The 20,268-nt window shown below is 50.9% G+C and overlaps 1 protein-coding gene across 1 annotated transcript; it reads right to left on the reverse strand.

Moving 5' to 3' along the window:
- Nucleotides 1-734: 734 nt before the first annotated feature.
- IL12RB1 (interleukin 12 receptor subunit beta 1) lies at nucleotides 735-17,810 on the reverse strand (the record flags this gene model as incomplete). The annotated part of the gene is made up of 16 exons (XM_081077392.1): nucleotides 735-1,808; nucleotides 2,521-2,602; nucleotides 2,917-3,022; nucleotides 3,921-4,058; nucleotides 4,402-4,557; nucleotides 4,891-5,028; nucleotides 5,737-5,904; nucleotides 8,783-9,020; nucleotides 10,303-10,385; nucleotides 11,111-11,239; nucleotides 11,608-11,656; nucleotides 13,771-13,913; nucleotides 15,174-15,343; nucleotides 15,797-15,911; nucleotides 16,802-16,864; nucleotides 17,750-17,810. The coding sequence occupies 16 exons, from the start codon at nucleotides 17,808-17,810 to the stop codon at nucleotides 1,449-1,451; spliced, it is 2,199 nt and encodes a 732-aa protein (XP_080933518.1). The 3' UTR covers nucleotides 735-1,448.
- Nucleotides 17,811-20,268: the final 2,458 nt, after the last annotated feature.

Genomic DNA, 20,268 nt, shown 5'->3' on the forward strand with positions numbered 1-20,268 from the left:
CCCCTCCTCCAACCCTCACCCTCCCCCTGCCCCACCTACCCCTCACCCCCCTATCCTCCCCCATCCCCCCACCCCCGCTAAAGCAGCGGGGCCTGGACCTCTCGCCCACGGGCCTTACCGGCTGCCCGACCTCCCTCACCCACCCGGAGGCTTTATCTCCTTTTGCCATAAAATTCAGTTGTTCTGAGTTTTAATCTCTGCTTCCCACCCCGTTTTTAAAAACCTGCCTGTTTTGCAAACTCCGTGGGAGGTGGGCTGCGGCGGAGAGGGCTAGGCCTGGGAGACACGCGGCGCTGCTACCACCTGGTGGCCACGGGGGGAATCCGCGACAACTCCTTTAAGGATGCGGGGGGGACAGGCGGGGAAGAGGCAGGAAGCAGCGGATTCAGGGTGTGTATAGGGGTGGGAGACATGGGTCCTGTGCCAGGATTTGGGTGTGAGAAGGACGGAGGAACCCCAGGTCCGGCCTGAGCCCATGGAGGACAGGCGACCTAGTCCTGGGAGGGGATGGGGGGGCGTGACAGACACAGCCTCACTCTCCCTGGGGCCGTCTCCCCCCGTCCAGCCCTGACTTTGCAGAGAGATCATCCATCTGTGTCTCGCTCAGAATGGATGTTCTTGGAGCAGCCCAGAAAGGGAGATTGATAAATGCATGTGGAGTGAATGAATGGATGAATGAATTCTCAAGCTCCCATTTGGGGATTTTGAGCAGGAATCCAGGCTTCAGCCGGGGAAAGACACCAAAGAGAATGCTCATTTATTAAGGCTTAGACCCCCTAACAGCTCTGTGAGGAGTCAACATTATCATCACCCCCATCTTACAGGGGAGGAGACTGAGGCTGGGAAGGGCCTATCATGTCCCCAGGAATGTTAGAGCCCTAGATCCTCTGAACCTGGAAACCTGCAGTGTAGGGGAGCGCTCCCAGACTCCCCATCCAGTGCTGCTGGGACAGAACGCCCAGCTCAGGGTCCTGAAATCAGATTTGGGCCACGCTTCAGTCTATTCCAACCCAACAGGCCAATGACACTGCCTGTCCCTGCCCAACCTGTCAGGCCCAGCCTGGTGTATGTAACAGCTTGTTTCATGGCAGTTTCTAAGGTTCCCCTCACAGGACATGTTGCAACAGGTACTGGACAAAGTATTTGTGCGGGGGGGGGGGGGGGGGGAGGTGCAATGATGGCAGCATCTGGGAGGCAGAAATGGGGGTCTGGGTCACTTGGCTGGAGTTTAACTCCTGTGCTGTGTGGCTTCAGGCGAGCCACTCACCCTCTCTGCACCTTGGTGGTGGTCACATCTGTAAAATAGGATATCCATGTACCTCAGACTTCATGTGAGTGTCTGCATGGAACAAGCCAGGTATGCAATACTCATGTAATCACCAGCCGCCATCATTGCGATCAGTCTTTCTGTTCATAAGATGAGGTGGATGGATGTTCTCTTCTCTCCCTCAGGCCTCCAGGCCCACATGCTGAGGGCCACTGGACCTGGGGCTCTGCATTAGGCCTTTTAGGAGCAGTGGCAGTCCAGCTGCCTGGGCAGGGCTGCCCTCCAGACTGTCCTGCTCCGTAGGCCCCAGAGCCCCTGCCTCAGGGTATCCATATCCTTGCACCTGTCTCCTGTCCTCCAAAGGCAGCTCTGTGTCTAGGGCTGGCTCAGGGACACCTGGAGGCAGCTCCATCTTGTCCTTGAGAGGCCCGGATGTGTCCAGGTCAGGTCCCTCGCCTTTGTCCCAGGGCATGGTCACCACCAGGGCTTCTTCCTCTTCCTCCTCCTCCAGGAAGTCTGCTGGACTGGTCCACTGCCAAGACTGGAGAGGGAGGATGGGGCCGAGGCTGTGGGCAGGGCCCTATTTCCCATCCATATAAGGATGGGGTGGACCAGGTCCCCACTGGCTAAATTCTCTAAAATCTTGAGACCAATTTGAGGATCCATTGGAAGGACCCCCTCCCGCATTTCTCTTTGGGAAATTGCCCCTGCTTGTCTCTAAGTTGATGTGATCAGGCCTATGACCCTAGCCCAGTCAGTCAGATCACTCCAGGCCCCTGGTTTCTGCCACAGGCTCAGGGATGGGCATGTGATCCATGTTAGGCCAATCAGTGATGACCCTGAGAATTTTGCTCCAGTCAATGGAGAAAATGGACATTCTCTTCCATGGGGGAAGGCTGAGCATGACTGGGAAAGATGCCCGTAGAAAGGACAGCAACACAGAGAGATGGATTCCTAGTTCCTGCATCCAACCATTCCTAAAGCTCACCACCCTGGGATTTTTTTCTATCAGATTCCCATTGGGTTGAAGCCACTCTGAGTTCTGTTTCTGCTGCTAGGAAATGGCCCACAGGAAGTTCCTCTTTGGGCCTCTGCCTTCCCGTATGTAAAATAGGACAGGTTTTTGAAGTCCCTGCCTTAGTGGGTTGGGGGAGAATAAAACAAGCTAATACATGACCGTTACTCAGCAGAGCCTTGGCCCAGAGTATGGACCCAATATACAGGACTTGGGATTAGGAAAAAAAACCTCTTACCTGCTTCCCCTGGCTTCCAGGAAACTCAACAGCAGTGCTGGCACGGGGTGTGGGCAGGGGTGGGCACAGGTGCCGAAAGGCCCTGGGGAGGGAGGCAAGCAGGTCAGAGGAGCAGTGCTTCTGTCTGTTTTTTACTATTTCATTGTTCTGACTTATATTTTTCATCTTCATTATGTTACAAAGGGAGTGAGGATATGGATTGGGGGAGGGGAGTGCAGGAATCCAACAGACCGGGGGTCACATCTTAGCTCTGCCCCCACTGCTGGATGCCCTGACCATGAGGGCCTCAGTTTCCTCATCTGTAAAATGGGCACAAATCCCTACTTGGTGTGAGCAGTTATTACTATTATTATCGCTATTGTCAGGGGATCGTGTCAAGGAGAGGGTGCAAGTTACCTGTTCAGGCTGAGGTACACAAGGGCGCCCAGGAGGAGGATGCTCAGGAAGCTCCCCAGAGATATGAGGACAATGGACAAAATGGACAACTGGAAAACCTGGATTTCTTGGGGGCAGGAGAGCTTGGGTTAGGGGAATGATACCTCCTGCCTCTAGTCAGGGAGGGAGCTGGGTAGGCTGGATCCTCCACTGCTGCTAAACCTAACGCACCACAGGCCCCACAATGCCTCAGTTTCCTCATCTGTGAAGTGGGAGACCAGGGGATCCGCCTGCCCTGTGACTGCAGGTAAAGGCCTGGAACACAGGAAGTGCTCAGAACTCTGTAGCTCCCCTGGACACAGGGTTGCCCACCCCACACCAAACCTGACTTATTGGTTCATTCTCTTGGGAACAGAAGTCATTGCAAGGGCAACAGGCAGGGACCATGGCAGGAACAGGGATCATTTCATCTCCAAATCTCTCATAGCCACACACCCTGACAATGGAACCCACCTCCTTATCTTTGTGTTGAGGAAGACAGACACTCATTCATTCATATGCATTCGTTCACTTATTCAAAAAACAGTCTCCCTGCTCCCTCCTCTTCTCCAGGAGCCCCCAGTTGGGGGAGGCAGAGACAGTCACAGACACCTCCATGCACTCCCAAGGTGTCAGGTGTGGAGGATGGGCAGTCACAGCTGTGGGGCATCCAGGAGGAAGCACAGAATGCTTCCTGGAGGAGGGAGCTTTTCGGCTCTGTTTTGAAGGATGAATAAGAGTTTGACAACAAGGAGAACAAACATTCCAGGAGGAGGGGCCCTCATGATCAAGGCCACAGGAGTATGCGAGAAGGTTCAAGGGGGAAGCTATAGGAGACAAGGCTGGTGGAGGCAGTAGGAGCAGATCAGGCTGGGACTTTCTCCAGAGGGCAACACATGGAGAGTGGGACTGCTCGCAGATGCAGGTGGGATGAGGCAGTGCATGCTGAATGCATACTCAAGCCCTGCCCCTGTCCCCCAACTCACCCATGTGGAAGTGTCGGGGCTGGCTCCAGGCACCCTTCAGTGTTGCTGTGTCTGCTCGCACCTGCACACTGTAGTTTGCACCGGCCCGTAAGCAACCTCGAAGGATGACCTGGGTCTCTGTGGGGTTCACGGACAGCTCTGCAGACAGGAGGTAGCCATGGGTCCCTGGATCCCCTTTACTCCTAGGAAGCCAGGCTCAGGTGGTGGGTTGTTCCGAGTCCCTCCCAGCTGGGATGTCACACGATGGGAATCAAGTTGCTGATACACCTGAGGGATTGCCATCGATGCGCCTGGCATATCATGAGCACTTGGCCAATGCCCATGGGGAGTTCTCTGGGTGTCTAAAAGGGGCAGTCAAGACCCTTGAGTCCAACTCTCTTGTGTTATCGGGGGGAAACCAGGCCCAGAGAGGGGCAGTGAGGTGCCCAGGGTCACACAGCAAGGTGGAACTCAAGCCTAGACCCCTTTCTCCCCCACATACCAGACACCTGGTTGCTGTCTTTGTTTTGGCAGCGAATGACATATTCCTTCAGGACGCCAGGACAGGTGGTCAGCGGGGACGGCTTCCAGTCCACAGAGACAAAGTCCAGGCCACCTTTATTCACCGACACGTGCTGCGGGATCCCGGCCACCGAGGCTGCAGCCAGCGCCATTGCCACAGTCAGCTCTAAAAGCACTGCATGAGCACTTCCAGCCCAGGACTGTCCAGGTAACCTTGGCCACAGAATCCCAGCTCCACCACTCAGGCCCTTTCACTTCCCCTCTTTGAACCTCAGTTTTCTTATCTGTGAAATGGGGCAATGCCTCTCAGGGTATCGTACGAGTCAACTGAGCTGACTCTATGTGTCCGGCTTCTGGCCAGGGCCCGACACACAGTAGGTGCCTCTAAATGCTTATTCCATCCTCCTGACCCCCAAGGCCACTGCTGAGTCCCCCTGAGGATATCCGCCTGCAGGCTTGGGTCACTCACCATTGCCCCCAAAGTGGTAAGCAGACAAGAGTGTGGACCATGAGATGGGCTTCTCTGGGCGTGCAGAGGAGAAGATGGTGATGTGGTAGCATGTTGTCTGCTGCATTGCCCCAGATGCTTGGCTCCAGTGGTGGGTTACTGGAAGAATTAGCAAGGGCCAGGCCAATTAATAGTTTGTGTTCCCACCTCTGCACCATTGCACTGGCTGTGCCATCTGCCAGGAACTCCCAGAGCACTCCTACTCATGCTCCAAAGTCCTTGCAACAATGTCCCCTCCTCCACGATCCCTTCCCTATGCCATCCCCAACCCATCCCTACCCTCTCCAACCCAGCCTTTATTCCACGGGGTAGGGGTATCTGTATCCAGCTCTCTCTCCCTCCCCAGGCTGGGAGCTCTTTGAGTGACAGGTTGAGGCTGAGGTTTCCCGGGGCCCCGGCCAGGCCCACAGCAAGAAGTGGGAGAATGAGAGCCTGCCTGGGCCATATGGTACTTCCTCTTTTCCTCCGGAGACCTCATTAATTTGCCACCTAGTATCTTGCTAGCTGCCGCCTTCCCTGGCGAGGGTGAATGTTTAAGAAACACCCTGGAATGTGAGACTCATTACCCGCCTGGGTATCACCTGCCCAGGGCTGAGCCCTGACACCACAAGTTCCCAGTGGGAGGCTTCAGCTTGCATGGGGGTGGAGGGTCTGAGTCTTGGGCGGTCACCACCTCTGTGTGATTCAAGCAAATGGCAAGACCTCTCTGGGCCTCAGACACCATGTGCAGTCCCTGTAGGTCTGAGCTGACCCAGAACTCTCACGGAAGACACAGAGTCAGATGGAGGGCAAGTGCCATCATTGTACCTATTCCAGTAGGGTCCTGGTCTTCAGGCGTAGTCAGGGTGCAGTTGGCAGCACTCCCGTCCTGGCCCTGGGGCTGCCACTCAATGCAGTACGTCAGACCCGAGGCCTGGGCTGGCCAACGCATAGTGGTCCCACTGGTCCCGACACTGATATTCAGAGCTCTTGGTTCTGGAAGGAGACAGGGAAGCACGTCAGGACAGCTGCCTCGGTCTCCCCACTCAAGGCTCCCGTAGCCCCTGTCCACCTCCTCGCCCAGCTCTACCCCGTAGGGCCTCAGTGTTTCCTCACACTGAGGGTGGCAGAGTGGGGGACTGGGCCCAGAGGGGACCAGTGGGTGGTTTGAATGAGTTTACTCCTCCCCCAAACTGACCGCAGCTTCCCTGCCAGTACAGCCCCATCAATGCTCCCTGGACGGACACGCTCCCTTGCTCCAGCAGATGCCTGGCCACTCCCGTCCACCTCACCCATCAGTGGGTGGCGCCTGACTAGAGCTTAGAAGCGAGGATTTCCCCACTCAGTCCCCGGGGCACATCTCTCCCATCCCCTAGAACAAGGGCATCTGCAGCCACCTCAGAGAGGTAGGTGCTGCTTCCAATTCTGGAGACAATAACTACCATTTACTGAACACCAACTATACACGCCAGGCCAGTGCTGAGCACGGACACCACTTGGCTAGGGGTGGGACTATGATCACCCCAATAACACAGAAACTGAGGCTCAGAGAGAGAAAGCCACTAGCCCAATGTCATATAGTGAGGCCATGGCCCAAACCAAGTCAGAGGCTGGCAGACTCACTGCGGTGCCACCTTGGCAAGTGCCTTCACCTATCTGAGCCTCGATTGTCTCAGCTCTGAAATGGGCATCATCATAGCAGCCCTGCCCTTGCAGGATTGTTGGCTGCCCAGCAGGGCTGGGACCAGGTGAGACGAGCGAGGCACTCATCTCAGGCACAAAATTCAAGGAGGCGAGGAGGAGAACTCAGTCATCAAGAGAAACAATGCCTTAATGCAATTTAAAAAAAATCAAATTAATGCAAAAATATGTGATGAGCATTATTCATAATTGCAAAAATGTAGAGCAGTGGATAAACAAATAAACAAAATGTGGTCCATCCTCACTATGGAATATTACTCAGTCATAAAAAGTACTGCGGCACTGTCACACGCTACAATACAGATGAACCTCGAAAACACGATGCTGAGTGAGAGAAGCCAGACACAAAAGGCCACATAGTGTGTGATCCCATTGATATGAAATGTCCAGAACAGGCAAATCCATAGAGACAGAAAGTAGATTAGTGGTTGCCAGGGGCCGGGGAGAGGGGGAATGGGAAGTGACTGCCAATGGGAATGAAGTTTCATTTGGCGGTGATAGAAATGTTCTGGAATTAGAGGTGGTGGTTGAACATTGTGAATTCACTAAATGCCATTGGATTGCACATATTAAAATGGTTAATTTTGCTATGTGAATTTCACCTGGAAAAAATATGTGAGTGTATACAGAGTCAAAAATGTGCACACATTTTAAGAAAGGAAAAAACTATTAAAATTGTGATACTCGATATATACCAAGAATAAAGATGAATACAAGTCATGTTTGACTTCTGCAATTACAAGAGGTGCTCAACATGGTTACCATCAGCATCCAGACACTTCTGATTGCGGCAAACTACTGCTTGAGCAATGTTGACCAAAGTGTCCATCTGTATACATTTTTTTGGCACCCCCGGTACATACAAGGTGTGCTCAAACAATACGGTGAATGTTTAAATTTAAAAAACATTACAGTAAAAGGCACATTGCCATTAATGCCCTCTTAAAATATTGCCCCTTGCTTGGAACACACATCCCATCGTTCTTGCCACTTTCTGAAGCAGTTCCGGAAATCCTGTTTCGTGAGCGTCTTTAGTTGCACTGTTGTGGCTGCCTCGATGTCCTGAATCGATTCAAAACATTCACCTTTTCATGGACATTTTGACTTTGGGGAAGAGCAAGAAGTCACAAGGTGCCAGATCCGGTGAATAAGGTGGATGAGGAGACACTCATGTTTTTATTTGACAGAAATTGCCGTACCAGAAGCCCTGTGTGATCCGTTGTGATCAAAACATATGGTGAATGCTGCTGCCGAGTGCCAGCCAATGGAGAGGCAGGGATCTTCAATGTGGGAAGCAGGGCATCAAACCTTAGCAACAGTGTGGGACAAGTTTCAACTTGTTGGGTGCTGTTGGTTGGGTTTGAGCTACGGTTGAGAGAAGTTGTGTTTTAACGTGTCATAAATCATCCTCCATCATGACAACATTCTGTGTCACACATAGCTTCTGGTACACGGCAATTTCTGTTAAATAAAAACATTGCAGTGTGTCCTCATCCACCTTATTCACCGGATCTGGCACCGTGTGACTTCTGGCTCTTCCCCAAAGTCAAAATGATTCAGGACATCAAGGCAGCCACGACAGCGCAACTACAGACAAGAAAGAGACTTCCAGAACTGCTTCAGAAAGTGGCAAGAATGATGGGATAAGTATGTTCAAAGCGAGGGAGAGTATTTTGAAGGGGATTAATGACAATGTGTCGTTTAATGTAATAAATATTTTTAATTTAAACATTCACCATAGTTTTGATCACACCTCGTACATATATACATAATTATAAATCTTTTATATTTTATATGTAAATATATGTATATATTTAATATATGTGTATATATGTATTGAACAAAACATCAAGATTTTAAATGAAGATAGGATCAACTCTATACTTGCGTGATCCTGCCTCACTCGCCACATCCTTTTCCTGGCCCATGTCCCAATAAAACTTTATTTATAAAACAGGCAGTTGGCCTTGGCTGTAGTTTGCAGTGAGAATTTTAAAAAACATTGCATTAAAATATTATGTATCCTGATTACTGACTTTTGATACACCCCTAAATTAGACACTCCCTTACATTTTTGTGCCTCGCCCACTTCCCCCTAGTCTAGCCGAGGCTCAGAGTAGGTGCTCGCCTCCAAGGGGACCCCCCCATAGCCCTCCCCAACTGGAGGAGGCACCTGTGTGTGAGTCGGCAGGAATATGCAATGACTGGTTGGGGCCTGGGCCAAAGCGATTACAGGAGAAGACAGCCAGGTCGTAGGCAGCACCCGAGAGGTGAAGCATTTTTCTGAAGCGCATGGTCTTTGTGGCCTGGGCCTTACAGGGACAGGACAGCATGTGCAGGTGCAGGTGGTAGGTCACCTCTGCGCCAGACTTGGGCCCACGACAGCCTTCTGGAAGCTGGAGCTGGGGCCGCTGTCATAAATGGGAGAGATGGTTTATGGGGACCTGAGCATGCTCATTGTCCCCGTGGGCTGACATCAGGGCACAGCCCATGAACTCAGACTCCTCCACAGGCCACAGCCAATGATATGCACCAAAGATTTTTAAAATAATAAACCCCAGTGCTGGCAAGTGCATGCCCCAGTGCATGTTGAGTGTTTTTTTTTTTTTTAGGGCGGGGCAGGGGGATGGTGTAATTTTACCACAATGTAAAGAAAAATCTGAAAATAACTCTTGGAGTTATTTCCGAGCAGATAGGCACGTGGGCAGGAGGAGGCCCCCACAGGCAGGGCTAGGGACAAATGCTGACAGTCACCCCACCCCTCCCTCCACCTGGGACACATCTCCACTCTAGAGCTGCCCAGGCTCCAGCTTCCTGTGTCATTCAGGAAAACATCTTCATGACACAGTCACTTTCACCTGTCAACTCCTTGTGCAGCTTTAAAAGAATAAAACCCACCAAACGAATTGGAAAAAGGAAGATTGAGAAATGTTTTCTTTGTAGATTATGGATTCACCCCAATTTACAAAGTGAAACTTTCTCACCGCCACCTGTCACTAATTTTCACTAATTTCTCCCGCTGCCTTATTTTGAATACTTGTCACCTTGTTTCTAACACTTGTTGCCTTAGTTCTACTGAGAGCCAGGAAAAAAGTTTTCCATCTTTGGATCCAGTGACTTCAAATTTTTTCTAATGAAAGGAATTCAAATGAGAGGAAACTTTGGAAGTGAAGGAGCTTCCCTGTAGACTTATTGTGATGGCCCACTGGGGACCTGGCTGGGTCAGTTATGGTGAAGCCAGTGAGAGAACTATGTCGTGGTTTTACCCCTGACTCAGGCAACAAATTTTCCCTCTGTGCCTCAGTTTCCTTCTCTGTAAAATGGGTTTAATTAAACTGTACTAATGGGTTGTTTTTGGGACTTCAAAGAAATCATCTCCCATCCAGACCAACACAAATGACCCCTTCCTAGCCTTCCAGCATTCACCAGAGCCCCCCACCCCACAATCTGTTCCCCTGATGGTAGCCAGCGGGAGCCTGTGAACACTCGAGTCCACCATATCCCTCCTCTGTACAAACACCTTCCATGGTTCCCCATCACCTGTAGAGTTAAACCCACGGTCCTCCCTGTCCCTGCACCTCCACGTCTTGTCTCCCTCCATCTCCCGCTTGCACACCCCGGCTCCAGCCTCTGGTCTCTTCCCTCCCCCCCATTCCCAGGCCACCGCACAGCCTTGCCAGATAGGCCCATTACCTGCACCTGCAGGCTCACTCGCCTCGTCCCATTTGAGGCAAGCGGTTCCACCAAGAACCTCACCTCGGGCTGTGGGGGGGTTCCTGCCATGAGACAGCAAGACAGTGACATTAGAGGGGATGGAGGTGCCCTTCCTCACAACCTCCTTCAGACCTTGGGTGGGGCCTGGGGACCTTTTCTTCCCTCCCATGAGACACAGGATTTCATGGGTTCTTAAATACTTTTCCAAATCTGAAAACATAGATATATTCCACAACATGAATATACTTAATGCAATGGAACTGTACACTGAAGAATGGGTCACACGGTACATTTTATGTTATGCGTTTTTGACCACAATTTAAAGAAAAATCTGAAAACCACTCTTGGAGTTATTTCCCAGCAGATAGGCACGTGGGCAGAGGAGGCCCCCGCTGACAGGGCTAGGGACAAATGCTGACAGTCACCCCACCCCTCCCTCCACCTGGGACACATCTCCACTCCAGAGCTGCCCAGGCTCCAACCTCCTGTGTCATTCAGGAAAACATCTTCATGACACAGTCACTTTCACCTGTCAACTCCTTGTGCAGCTTTAAAAGAATAAAACCCACCAAACGAATTGGAAAAAGGAAGATTGAGAAATGTTTTCTTTGTAGATAATGGATTCACCCCAATTTACAAAGTGAAACTTTCTCACCGCCACCTGTCACTAATTTTCACTAATTTCTCCCGCTGCCTTATTTTGAACACCTGTCACCCTGTTTCTAATGCTTGTTGCCTTCGTGCTAATACCCTCTGTCCCCATTCCCATGGCTCTGGGCGCTCTCACCAGGGGGGACACACACAGGGCGGCTCCAGCTGCTCCAGGGACTTGCTGGGGCGCCTGGCCTGGGCCGCTGCCTTCGCCGTAGCTGGAATTCCTGGGCTGTGTCTATCTCCAGGGGGCAGAGACATGACTCTGGGGGAAAAACAGGTCAAACATCAGGCCAGGGGGCTGTCCTATACTTGGGGGTGCATAGGGCATGGCACTAGTCATTAGCTGTTGCGCACTTATTGAGTGCTAACTATATGCATGCGTGCACTAACAGCCAACTTTGTGTGGGCCCTGAGGACATGGCAAGAATAGGCCAGGGCATGTCCTCTTGGGGCCTCAAGGATTACCCTCTTCTTCCCCTTTCCCAGGTTTGAGTCACAACAAGGCCATCTTTTGGAATGTGACTTTGGCCAACTACAAGGTGGGACAACGGCTACACAAAGAATTTAGCACTGGCCTGGCACCCAGTAGGTGCTCCGTTAATGCGAACTTGCTGCAGCTGTTGCTCTTACCACTGGTATTCTCACCGAAGTCAGCAGCATCCTGATGTTCGCAGTCGCCCTAGGACGAGACCATATTTATATATGGTTTTACATTTTGGTGTTGAAAAAGTCTTGGCTCTTTTGAAACGTTAAGCAATTATTTTACTAAGTGTAACGTGGAATCCTGGACTGGATCCAAGAGCAAAAAGAGGACCTTCTTGGGAAGGCGGGGAGCATCCAATAATCTCTGGAGTTTGGTTCATAGTGATGTATCCCGTTCATCTCAGTTGGGGATATAAGATGTTATTAATCCTAAGAGGGAAGCTGGGGGGACGGTTCTATGGGAGCTCTTTCTATTTCTTTGTAACTCTTCTGAAAATCTAAGATTATTCCAAATTAAACATTTATTTAAAAGAATTATTTTCGTAGGCAACATTTATTTTATAATTTCCTAAAAACTTATTTTAGGAGGAAAAACCTGTTTGTAGTGTTGGGGATCAGGAGAGCCCAGACCCAGCCTGCCCCAAGCTCCCCGGGTGACCCTGAGAGGTCCCCGACATCCTGAGCCTCAGTTTCCTCATCTACAAAGGGGGCTGAGAGAGTCTGTGCTTAAAGGACAGGAAATAAAACATACAAAGAGGTCCCATGTGATGGGCCACTGATTGCTCTGAACCCATTCACCTGATGGGAAACTGAGACTCAGGGAGGGACCCAACATTTGGGGCAATGGAGGGGCTAAAGCTAAGGCAACTCCCTGCCCTTGTGATGCTGCCAGTCTGAGGGAGGAGGAGATTGGCCGCAATTCAGAGGCTGGGGGTCTCTCCCTCAAACCAGGGACTCCTTAGGGACTGCGGCATGGCTGAGGTTTCTTGCAGGTGTAGGCTTATCTGTCTGGGGTGGTGGGGGAACAGAGCAGAGAAAAGACAGAAGAATGAATAAAGGTCCAAAGGAGACATACAGATGGCCAGCAGGTACATGAGAAGATGTTCAACATCACCAATCATTAGGGAAATGCAAATCAAAACCACAGTGAGGTACCACCTCACACCTGTTTGAATGGGTATCATCAAAGAGGCAAGCGATGATAAATGCAGGCGAGGATGTGGAGAAAAGGGAACGCTCGCACACTGTTGGTGGGATTGTAAATTTATGCAGCCACTATGGAAAACAGCATGGAGGTTCCTCAGAAAATTAAAAATAGAACTACCTTATGTCCCAGTGACTCCACTCCTGGGAATTTATCTGAAGGAAGCAAAAACACTAACTGGAAAAGACATATGTACCTCTCTGTTCATTGCAACATTATTTACAATAACTAAGACATGGAGACAACCAAGGTGTCCATAGATGGATAAATGGATAAAGCACATATGACATATGTACATACAATGAAATATTATTCAGCCATAAAAAGAAGGAAATCTTGCTATTTGTACCATCACGGATGAACTTTGAGGGCCTTATGCTGAGATAAGTCAAACTGACAAAGACAAATACCATATGATCTCACTTATATGTGGAATCTAAAAAACCAAAACAAATAAACAAAAATTCATAGATACAGAGAACAGATTCATTGTTGTCAGAGGCAGAGAGTTGGGAGTGGGGGATAGGCAAAATGGGTGAGGGTAGTTAAAAGATACAAACTTCCCGTTATAAATAAATAAGTCATGGCGATGTAAGGCTCATGGTCACTATAGTTAATACTACTGTGTTGCTATTGAAAGTTGCTACCTGAGTAGACCTTAAAAGTTTTCATCACAAGAAAAAAAATCTGTAACTATGTCTGGTGTTGGAAGTTAACTAGACTTATTGTGGTGATCATTTTGCAATATGTACAAATATTGAATCAGCATGTCATACGCCTGGAACTAATGTTATATGTCAATTACATCTGAATTTAAAAAAAGAAGGGAGGTAGGAAGGAATGGGTGAAAGGGCAGCTTCCTGGAATAGGTGGCCCTTGAGCTGGATCCTGAGGATGGACTGTATTCACATGTGCTCAGATGGAGAAGGGGTCAAACAGGTAGAGAGAACTTCATGTGCAAAGGCAAGGAGGCTGGAAATCTAGGGCATGAGTATGACGGCCATTCCAGGAGGGTGCCAGAGGACACATGAGGCAAGTGAGGGCCCCTAGGGCTGGCTTTGGAGGGAGAGGTCTGTGCCCACTCCTGACCTGGGGAATAAACTCACCAATTTCCACGGGCTGCCAGGTGTCCGGTGCCGGAACTGCAACTCAGCACCAAACTGGCGGGCTGGGGTCTCCCACTCCATGAGCAGCTGCCCTGCTGACATTGACACCTTGATGTCTCCTGATGGAGGAGGGTCATATTTAACTGGAAACAAAGATAGGGGTTGGAAGGGTAAGCCCGCATGCGTGTGAGTTTTGGGTCCTGAAAATCCCATAAAATCTGCCCATACCCCTCCCAGCCAGGGTAGGAAACTGAGTCCCTCGAACATGAATCAGGGACACCCTTGCAGGTCCCACATAAGGCTGAGATTCTATGGATCAAAGAGTCAAAATTTAGACACAGGATCCTGTTAGTGAAGCGATCTTTAAAATATTAATATGCATCACTGGCAAGGTTGTGGTGAGATAGGCACGTTTGTCAATTGCTGACAAGAGGGTAATTCATGGATTCTATTTTTCTAAAGGACTATTAGGGAAATCTTACTCATTTTTTAGCCTCACTTCAAGCAACCTGATGTAAGGAGAGACATCTATCATTCTTTTTGCATCTTGGCATTCCATGCCTGATTCTACCCCAGGGCCTTTGCACTTGCTGTGAAACACACTTCCCCGCCTGGAACACACTTCCCCACCTTTCTTCCTGCTGTATTCATTTTGTCTTTCAAGACTCAGCTTGAGCTGGAGGCCTCCCTTGACCTCCCGGCAGTGTCTCATCGTGTATAGTGATCACATCTCGTCCATCAGCCCCACTTGAATTTGGGTTCCATGAAGGCAGAGGCAGGGCTGGGATTAGGGTGAGGTGTGTGCGGCAAGGTGGTACAAACACAGGGTCAGATCCTGTCTTTATTTAAAATGTGGATACGTTGATCATCATGGATATTTTTGCATTAATTTTGAATTTTAAAATTATTGCCTTACAATGTTGTTTATATTGACATCTGAGGGGTTTTTTGGCACTACCTTAAAATTTTGTACCCAAGGTGGTGCCTCGCTCACTTCACTCTAGTCCCACCCAGCCTTAGGCTGTGACCTCTGTTGACCCTGCCCCTGGCCCCTATGTCTCAGCATGGTACACACTACACTACACACATGGTACACACAACGACTACACACTAAATGCATGTTGTTGACTCATAAAAACAGAGTTTAAAGACCCAACAGGGTTCTGACCATTGCAGTGTCAGGGACAAACCAGAAGCAACCTGAGTGTCCAGCAGTAGGAGATAGGTAAGGAGACCATGAAAGACTCTGCCAAGTCACACAACAGTGTCTGATGTGTGAACAGCTGAAATTTTCAAGCACTTTGCCCAGGGCTAAGAATCCCCCCAGGTCTAGGCTTGGGGACCAGAGACATCTCTGCGTGAGGAAGAGGCAGAGGGGAGGAGAAGGAGAACAGGGTGCTGACCGGAGTTGTAGAGATTCAGGGTAATCTCAGGTGACTTCTCCGTCCGGTTGCTGACCCAAGATTCCACCCAGAGCGTGACAGTGTGGAGCACAGATATACCATCCTGGTCGGAGAACTGCAGCTTGGTGGCGGAGCCTGCGGCGAAGTAGCAGCAGCGCCCAGGCTTGAGGCTGAGGGAAGAAGTGGTGCTGACTCTGAGGTCCTAGTGGACCCTGTAATGTCTCAGCAGCCACAGCAGACAGTGTTCATCCCATTCCTGCATCCTTCTTTGCCCCTTTGGCTCCCCTCCCCAGCCTGGGGTTTTTTGGGGGATCAACCTAGGACTGAGCAGCTTGGGAGACCCCAAGTCTTCCAACATGAGCTGCCACAGAGGGAAGGAAGAAATGAATGGATGGATGAATAAGGACGAAGGAAGGACTAGAGGGACCCTGACGGCTGCCCAACCGGGATGTCCATCCATGTTGAACCTCCCACAACAGACTTCTGCCCTCCCTGCTCACTTGAGAAACTGAGGCCCAGGAAGAGGCAAAGACCAGCCCTGGGCTGTAAAGTCAGGAGTATGGGGTCAGGAGCAACAGCGGCACAGGTGGGTGAATGTTTGGGGTCTGGGAAGGGGTCCTCACCAGCACCTCAGGAAGTGGCTGACCCCGGCGGCAGGGCCGTCATACTCCCAGGAGCATTCAAAATCGGCATCAAATATCCGGTAGCAGCTGAGGTCTCTGGGGCCCGAGGCTGAGCCTGGAGGAGATCCTGGAGATTTGAGAACAGATCAGAACAGGGGAGGAGGCTCCATGCTGACACATCCTTGGGATGAATCTTTGTGACACTGATGTCTTCCGGTGTCACTGCCGCCTGAATGGCTCCCAGAACCCTGCCGTGCCCTTCCCACCTGTCTCTGGCCATCGCCCCTACTCCCCCCGCTGCAGCCACACAGCCTCCTCATGTGTCCTCAAACACATCAGACTTACTCCTACCTCAGAGCCTTTGCTCTGCCCTTCCCCCAGATCTTGACATTCTGGTTTCTTCTTCAGTGTCTCCTCCCCCACCAGCAGCCAACCGGAAGCAGCCCCCTCCCTCTCCATCCTCCACCCTGCTCTGTGCATATCATCACAGGCACTGTACGCGTGTATTTATCTGTTGTCCACCTCCCGCACGCAGCTGTGACCCCAGGAGGACAGTTGAGCTTACAGCTGATTCCTTCATGGCTAGGACTGTGTGTGCACATAGTAGGTGCTCAGTAAATAGTTCTTGAACAAAAGAATGGAAGTTGTGCCTGCTCAGTGGTCGACCCTTTGTAGAGCATTACAAGCCTGAATGTTCCAGCAAGGTCTGCCTGGGGGAAGGGGAATTAAAAATTCAAAATATTTAACAGCTACTTAGCCCAATGTGTTGACTAATCTGAACAGATGCAGACACTATTCCTGTGACCCTGCTAGGGAGAAGGCCAGGCTCAGAGAGGGTGACCGCTCCAGGACATAGGAGCTTGGGTGGGCGCTCCCAAGACCCCAGGTGGGCCCAAATCTTTGGCTGGGCAGGAGGAAACTGAGGGAGGACCTGCTAGGGATTCATCAATCAGAGCCCAGCACAACCGCCCCCCACACACACACATGGTGGGAAGCTGCCCCAACCTGAGTCTGCATCCGGATATGGTGGGTCCTGAAAACAGCACCTACTGGTACCACAGGCTTCAGCTGTAAAGATAATGAAGAGATAATGACAGTCCCATCTTTCACTGCATGAGGAATGGGGCTCAGCCTAGGGATTGGTGAAGTGACCATCCATCTGCCCACCCACTTTTCCATCTATGTACCCACTTATCCATCCATCCATCCATCCATCCATCCATCCATCCATCCATCCATCCATCCATCCATTCACCCATCCTTGCATGCATGAATCCACCCAGCCAACTATCCATCCATCCACCCACATACCCACCCATCAACCTCTGGGGCTGCTCCTCCACAGCAATCCAGAGTCTACTGAACCCTCCTCTGTCACTGGTCTCCAGCCCTGCCTGACACCCAAAGGTCCTGAAACCTTGTTAATGCCCAGTTTACAGAGAGGAAAACTGAGGCACAGAGAGGCAAAAGGTTACACAGCAGCAACAGCAGAGCTGGGGTGAGAGTCCGAACCCATCCATCCACAGGAAGCTGAGCTTGTTCTACCCAATTCTACAAGATGGAGGGAGAGTACATATATATATATATATATATATATATATATATATATATATATATATATATATATATATATATAATACTATGTTAGATATATCTATCATATACATATGTGCTCATTATCCCTTCCTTAACGATTTCTCATCGAACTCTGGGAGGTGGAAAAGATTCAAAGATCCAGGCCATTCCACATGAGACAAAATCAAGACCAGAAGGGAGATGTCCAAATCTGACTCCAGAAGCCATGATCACTGATTATCAATTTGACAGAGAGAGAAAGACAGGCACAGAGACACAAAACCAACTCAGGAACAGGGTCTGGGGCCCTCTACACACATGCCCCCCAGCAAAAAAAAAAAAAAAAAAAGGCCATAGTGTTAGGATGGGGGGACTCACCGCCCTGCTCAGGGAGCAGGAGGAGGAGGAGAGGGACCAGCCTGGCCACCAGCTGCCCCATTGGGCCCACGCAGAGGCCTGTGGCCCCAGACGAACTTCTGAGCTGCCAGTGAGGCCCCAAGTGCCCTGTCCATGCCTCAGAACACATTGAAGCTGAGCAAGAAAGAAAACCAAAGAGATTTAAAAAAAAAAAAAAGTTAGGTTTCATGGCCCCTCCTGGCCAAGTCAAAGTGAAAGAGAAACCCAGGAAGTCAGCTCGGTGGTAGTCATGGCCTCATCTCAGCCACAAATGCACCCACGGGACAAGTCAGACCAAGGCCCCAGGTCTGAGGTTCTGCTCTGCTGGCCCCAGACCCAAGCTGGACCCCAGGAACCAGCCCCTTGGGTGGCCTGGGGCTCTGTGCTCTTGGCTGAGTCTCTAGCCGTCTGAGACACAGGAGCTCCTTGGATGTCTTGAGGTCCCTCTCCCAACAAATTGTTATGAGGTGCTTGCTATATACTAAGCCCCATTTCCCAAACTCCAGCCTCAGGACACCCTGGTTCCTGGCTCCTAAAGAGTCTCCTGGGTTCCTTCAGACTCAGATTAGGCTTATCTCTAAGATAAGGCTGTTTCTCAGCCTCTGGGGGTCTCAATGTCTCACCCTCTCTCCCCACTATCTACAAAGGCCCAAAATGTCCATGGAGAAGATTCATGCTGCAATGTGGATGAACCTCAAAACCATGATGCTGAGTGAGAGAAGCCAAATACAAAACACCACATGGCGAAATGTCCAGAACAGGCAAATCCATAGAGACAGAAAGCAGATTAGTGGTTGTTAGGGGCTGAGGGAGGGGGAATAGGGAGGGACTACTCATGAGGATGGGGGTGTCCTTTTGGGTGATGAAATGTTCTGGAACTAGACAGAAGTGCTGATTGCACAACATAGTGAATGTGCTAAATGCCACTGAATTGTACATTTTTAAATGGTTCATTCCATGTTATGTGAGTTTCACCTAAAAAAAATTTTTCCTGGGACTGAGGAGCAGGGTGAAGGTCTCTGTTGAGAGAGAGCATCTGGGGAAACTGAGGACCAGGTGGGTGGGAAGGAGGCCCCTCTTCTGAACAGACACAGGCTCCCAGTCTTGAGGGGGTAGCTGGGCCACTCAGGGTCAGGCGTTCAGCAGGCCATGAGGTCAGAGCCACGGGAACAAAGAGGTAGTGTTCCAAGCCTGGCACAGTGGGGACGGGGACCCTGTGACCCCACACAGAGTAGCCTTCACCAGCAGCACAGTAGGGCCCAGGCCAGGCCAGGGGGTGGACTAGGTTTCGGGTCTGATGTGTGAGGCCTTGGGAAAGGGCAGAGTCAGAGACAGAGATTGAGAGAAACATAAAGAAAGATGGAAGAGTTGGTTGGAGACAGGGGCAAACCCATGGCCCCCTCTCAGTGATCCTAAGACTTCCCACCCCAGGAGATGCCATCATGTGCCCCATTTCACAGATGGTGAAACTGAGCCCAGAGGCACCTTGACCACTTGAGGCCTGGGCTGGAGATGAGATGAATTCAAACTCTGAGACAGCCCTCCAGTAGGGCCAAGATTTGCCTCTTCAGGAATAAGACCCCTGCCCCAGGACTACCCCCCACCTCCCACCTCACAAAGGTTGGGTTGGGAGGCCAGGCCTCAGCTTCCCTAGCTGCACAATGAGCTGTAGTGAGGATAAGGAAATGGCATATGCTGCCCACTAGAGAGCCAGTCTGATAGTCATTGTTTTGGGAGCCCCCCTCAGTGGCCTCTGCTCTTGTTACACCTCTTTCCCTTCCCCCCAACATCAGAGCAGCTGCTGGAAAAACACTGAGGGAGGGAGAGAGGTGTGGGGGGGTGCCTCCCTGAACTAGACATAGATGCCCCCGTCTCCTTGGGGTCAGGGTTGGGAGCAGGGAAGGGCAGAGTCTGGGGGTGTTCCAAAGGGCAGCAGGGAGGGTTGCCCAGAGAAAGGAGCTTTTGATTTATGGAATTACAAGGCTTTCCTGTCAGAAGGCACAGCAGAGGTAAAAGTCAGGGAACATGTTTTGGGGAACACCAAGATGAACATGGCAGAGCTTGGGCTCTGTGAGCAAGATGAAGGTGGTGAGGTGGGTCAGAGCCTTGAGGGCCAGGTGAAGGGCTGGGCTTTCATCCAAGGGCACCGGGAAGCCGTGGGGGGGGTGTGGGCAGGACCCCAGCCACATATGAGGCAGAGTTTCTACTCTTATCAAAATCATAGTCCAAGGCTCACCCTGAGGTTCACCGGGCAGTGGACCTACCCTGTGCAAAGTCTTTGCACACCGACCTCCCTTGCCCCGCCTGCTGCCTATGCCAGGAAGCCCCGCTGGGGCCCTTTTTGGCTCCTCCCAGCTGACCTAGAAGCACAACTGGGATACACCCTCAGCGCTGCCCCATTTTCAGATGCCCCACAAACTGGGGGGAGGGGGAGTCAGGAAGGATCGGGTTACAGGGCCCCCGGAAGTCGGAAATGGTGACAGGAGGAACCACAGAACTTC

Source organism: Rhinolophus hipposideros (genome assembly GCF_964194185.1).
Source record: "Rhinolophus hipposideros genome assembly, chromosome: 16".
Taxonomy (NCBI): Eukaryota; Metazoa; Chordata; class Mammalia; order Chiroptera; family Rhinolophidae; genus Rhinolophus; species Rhinolophus hipposideros.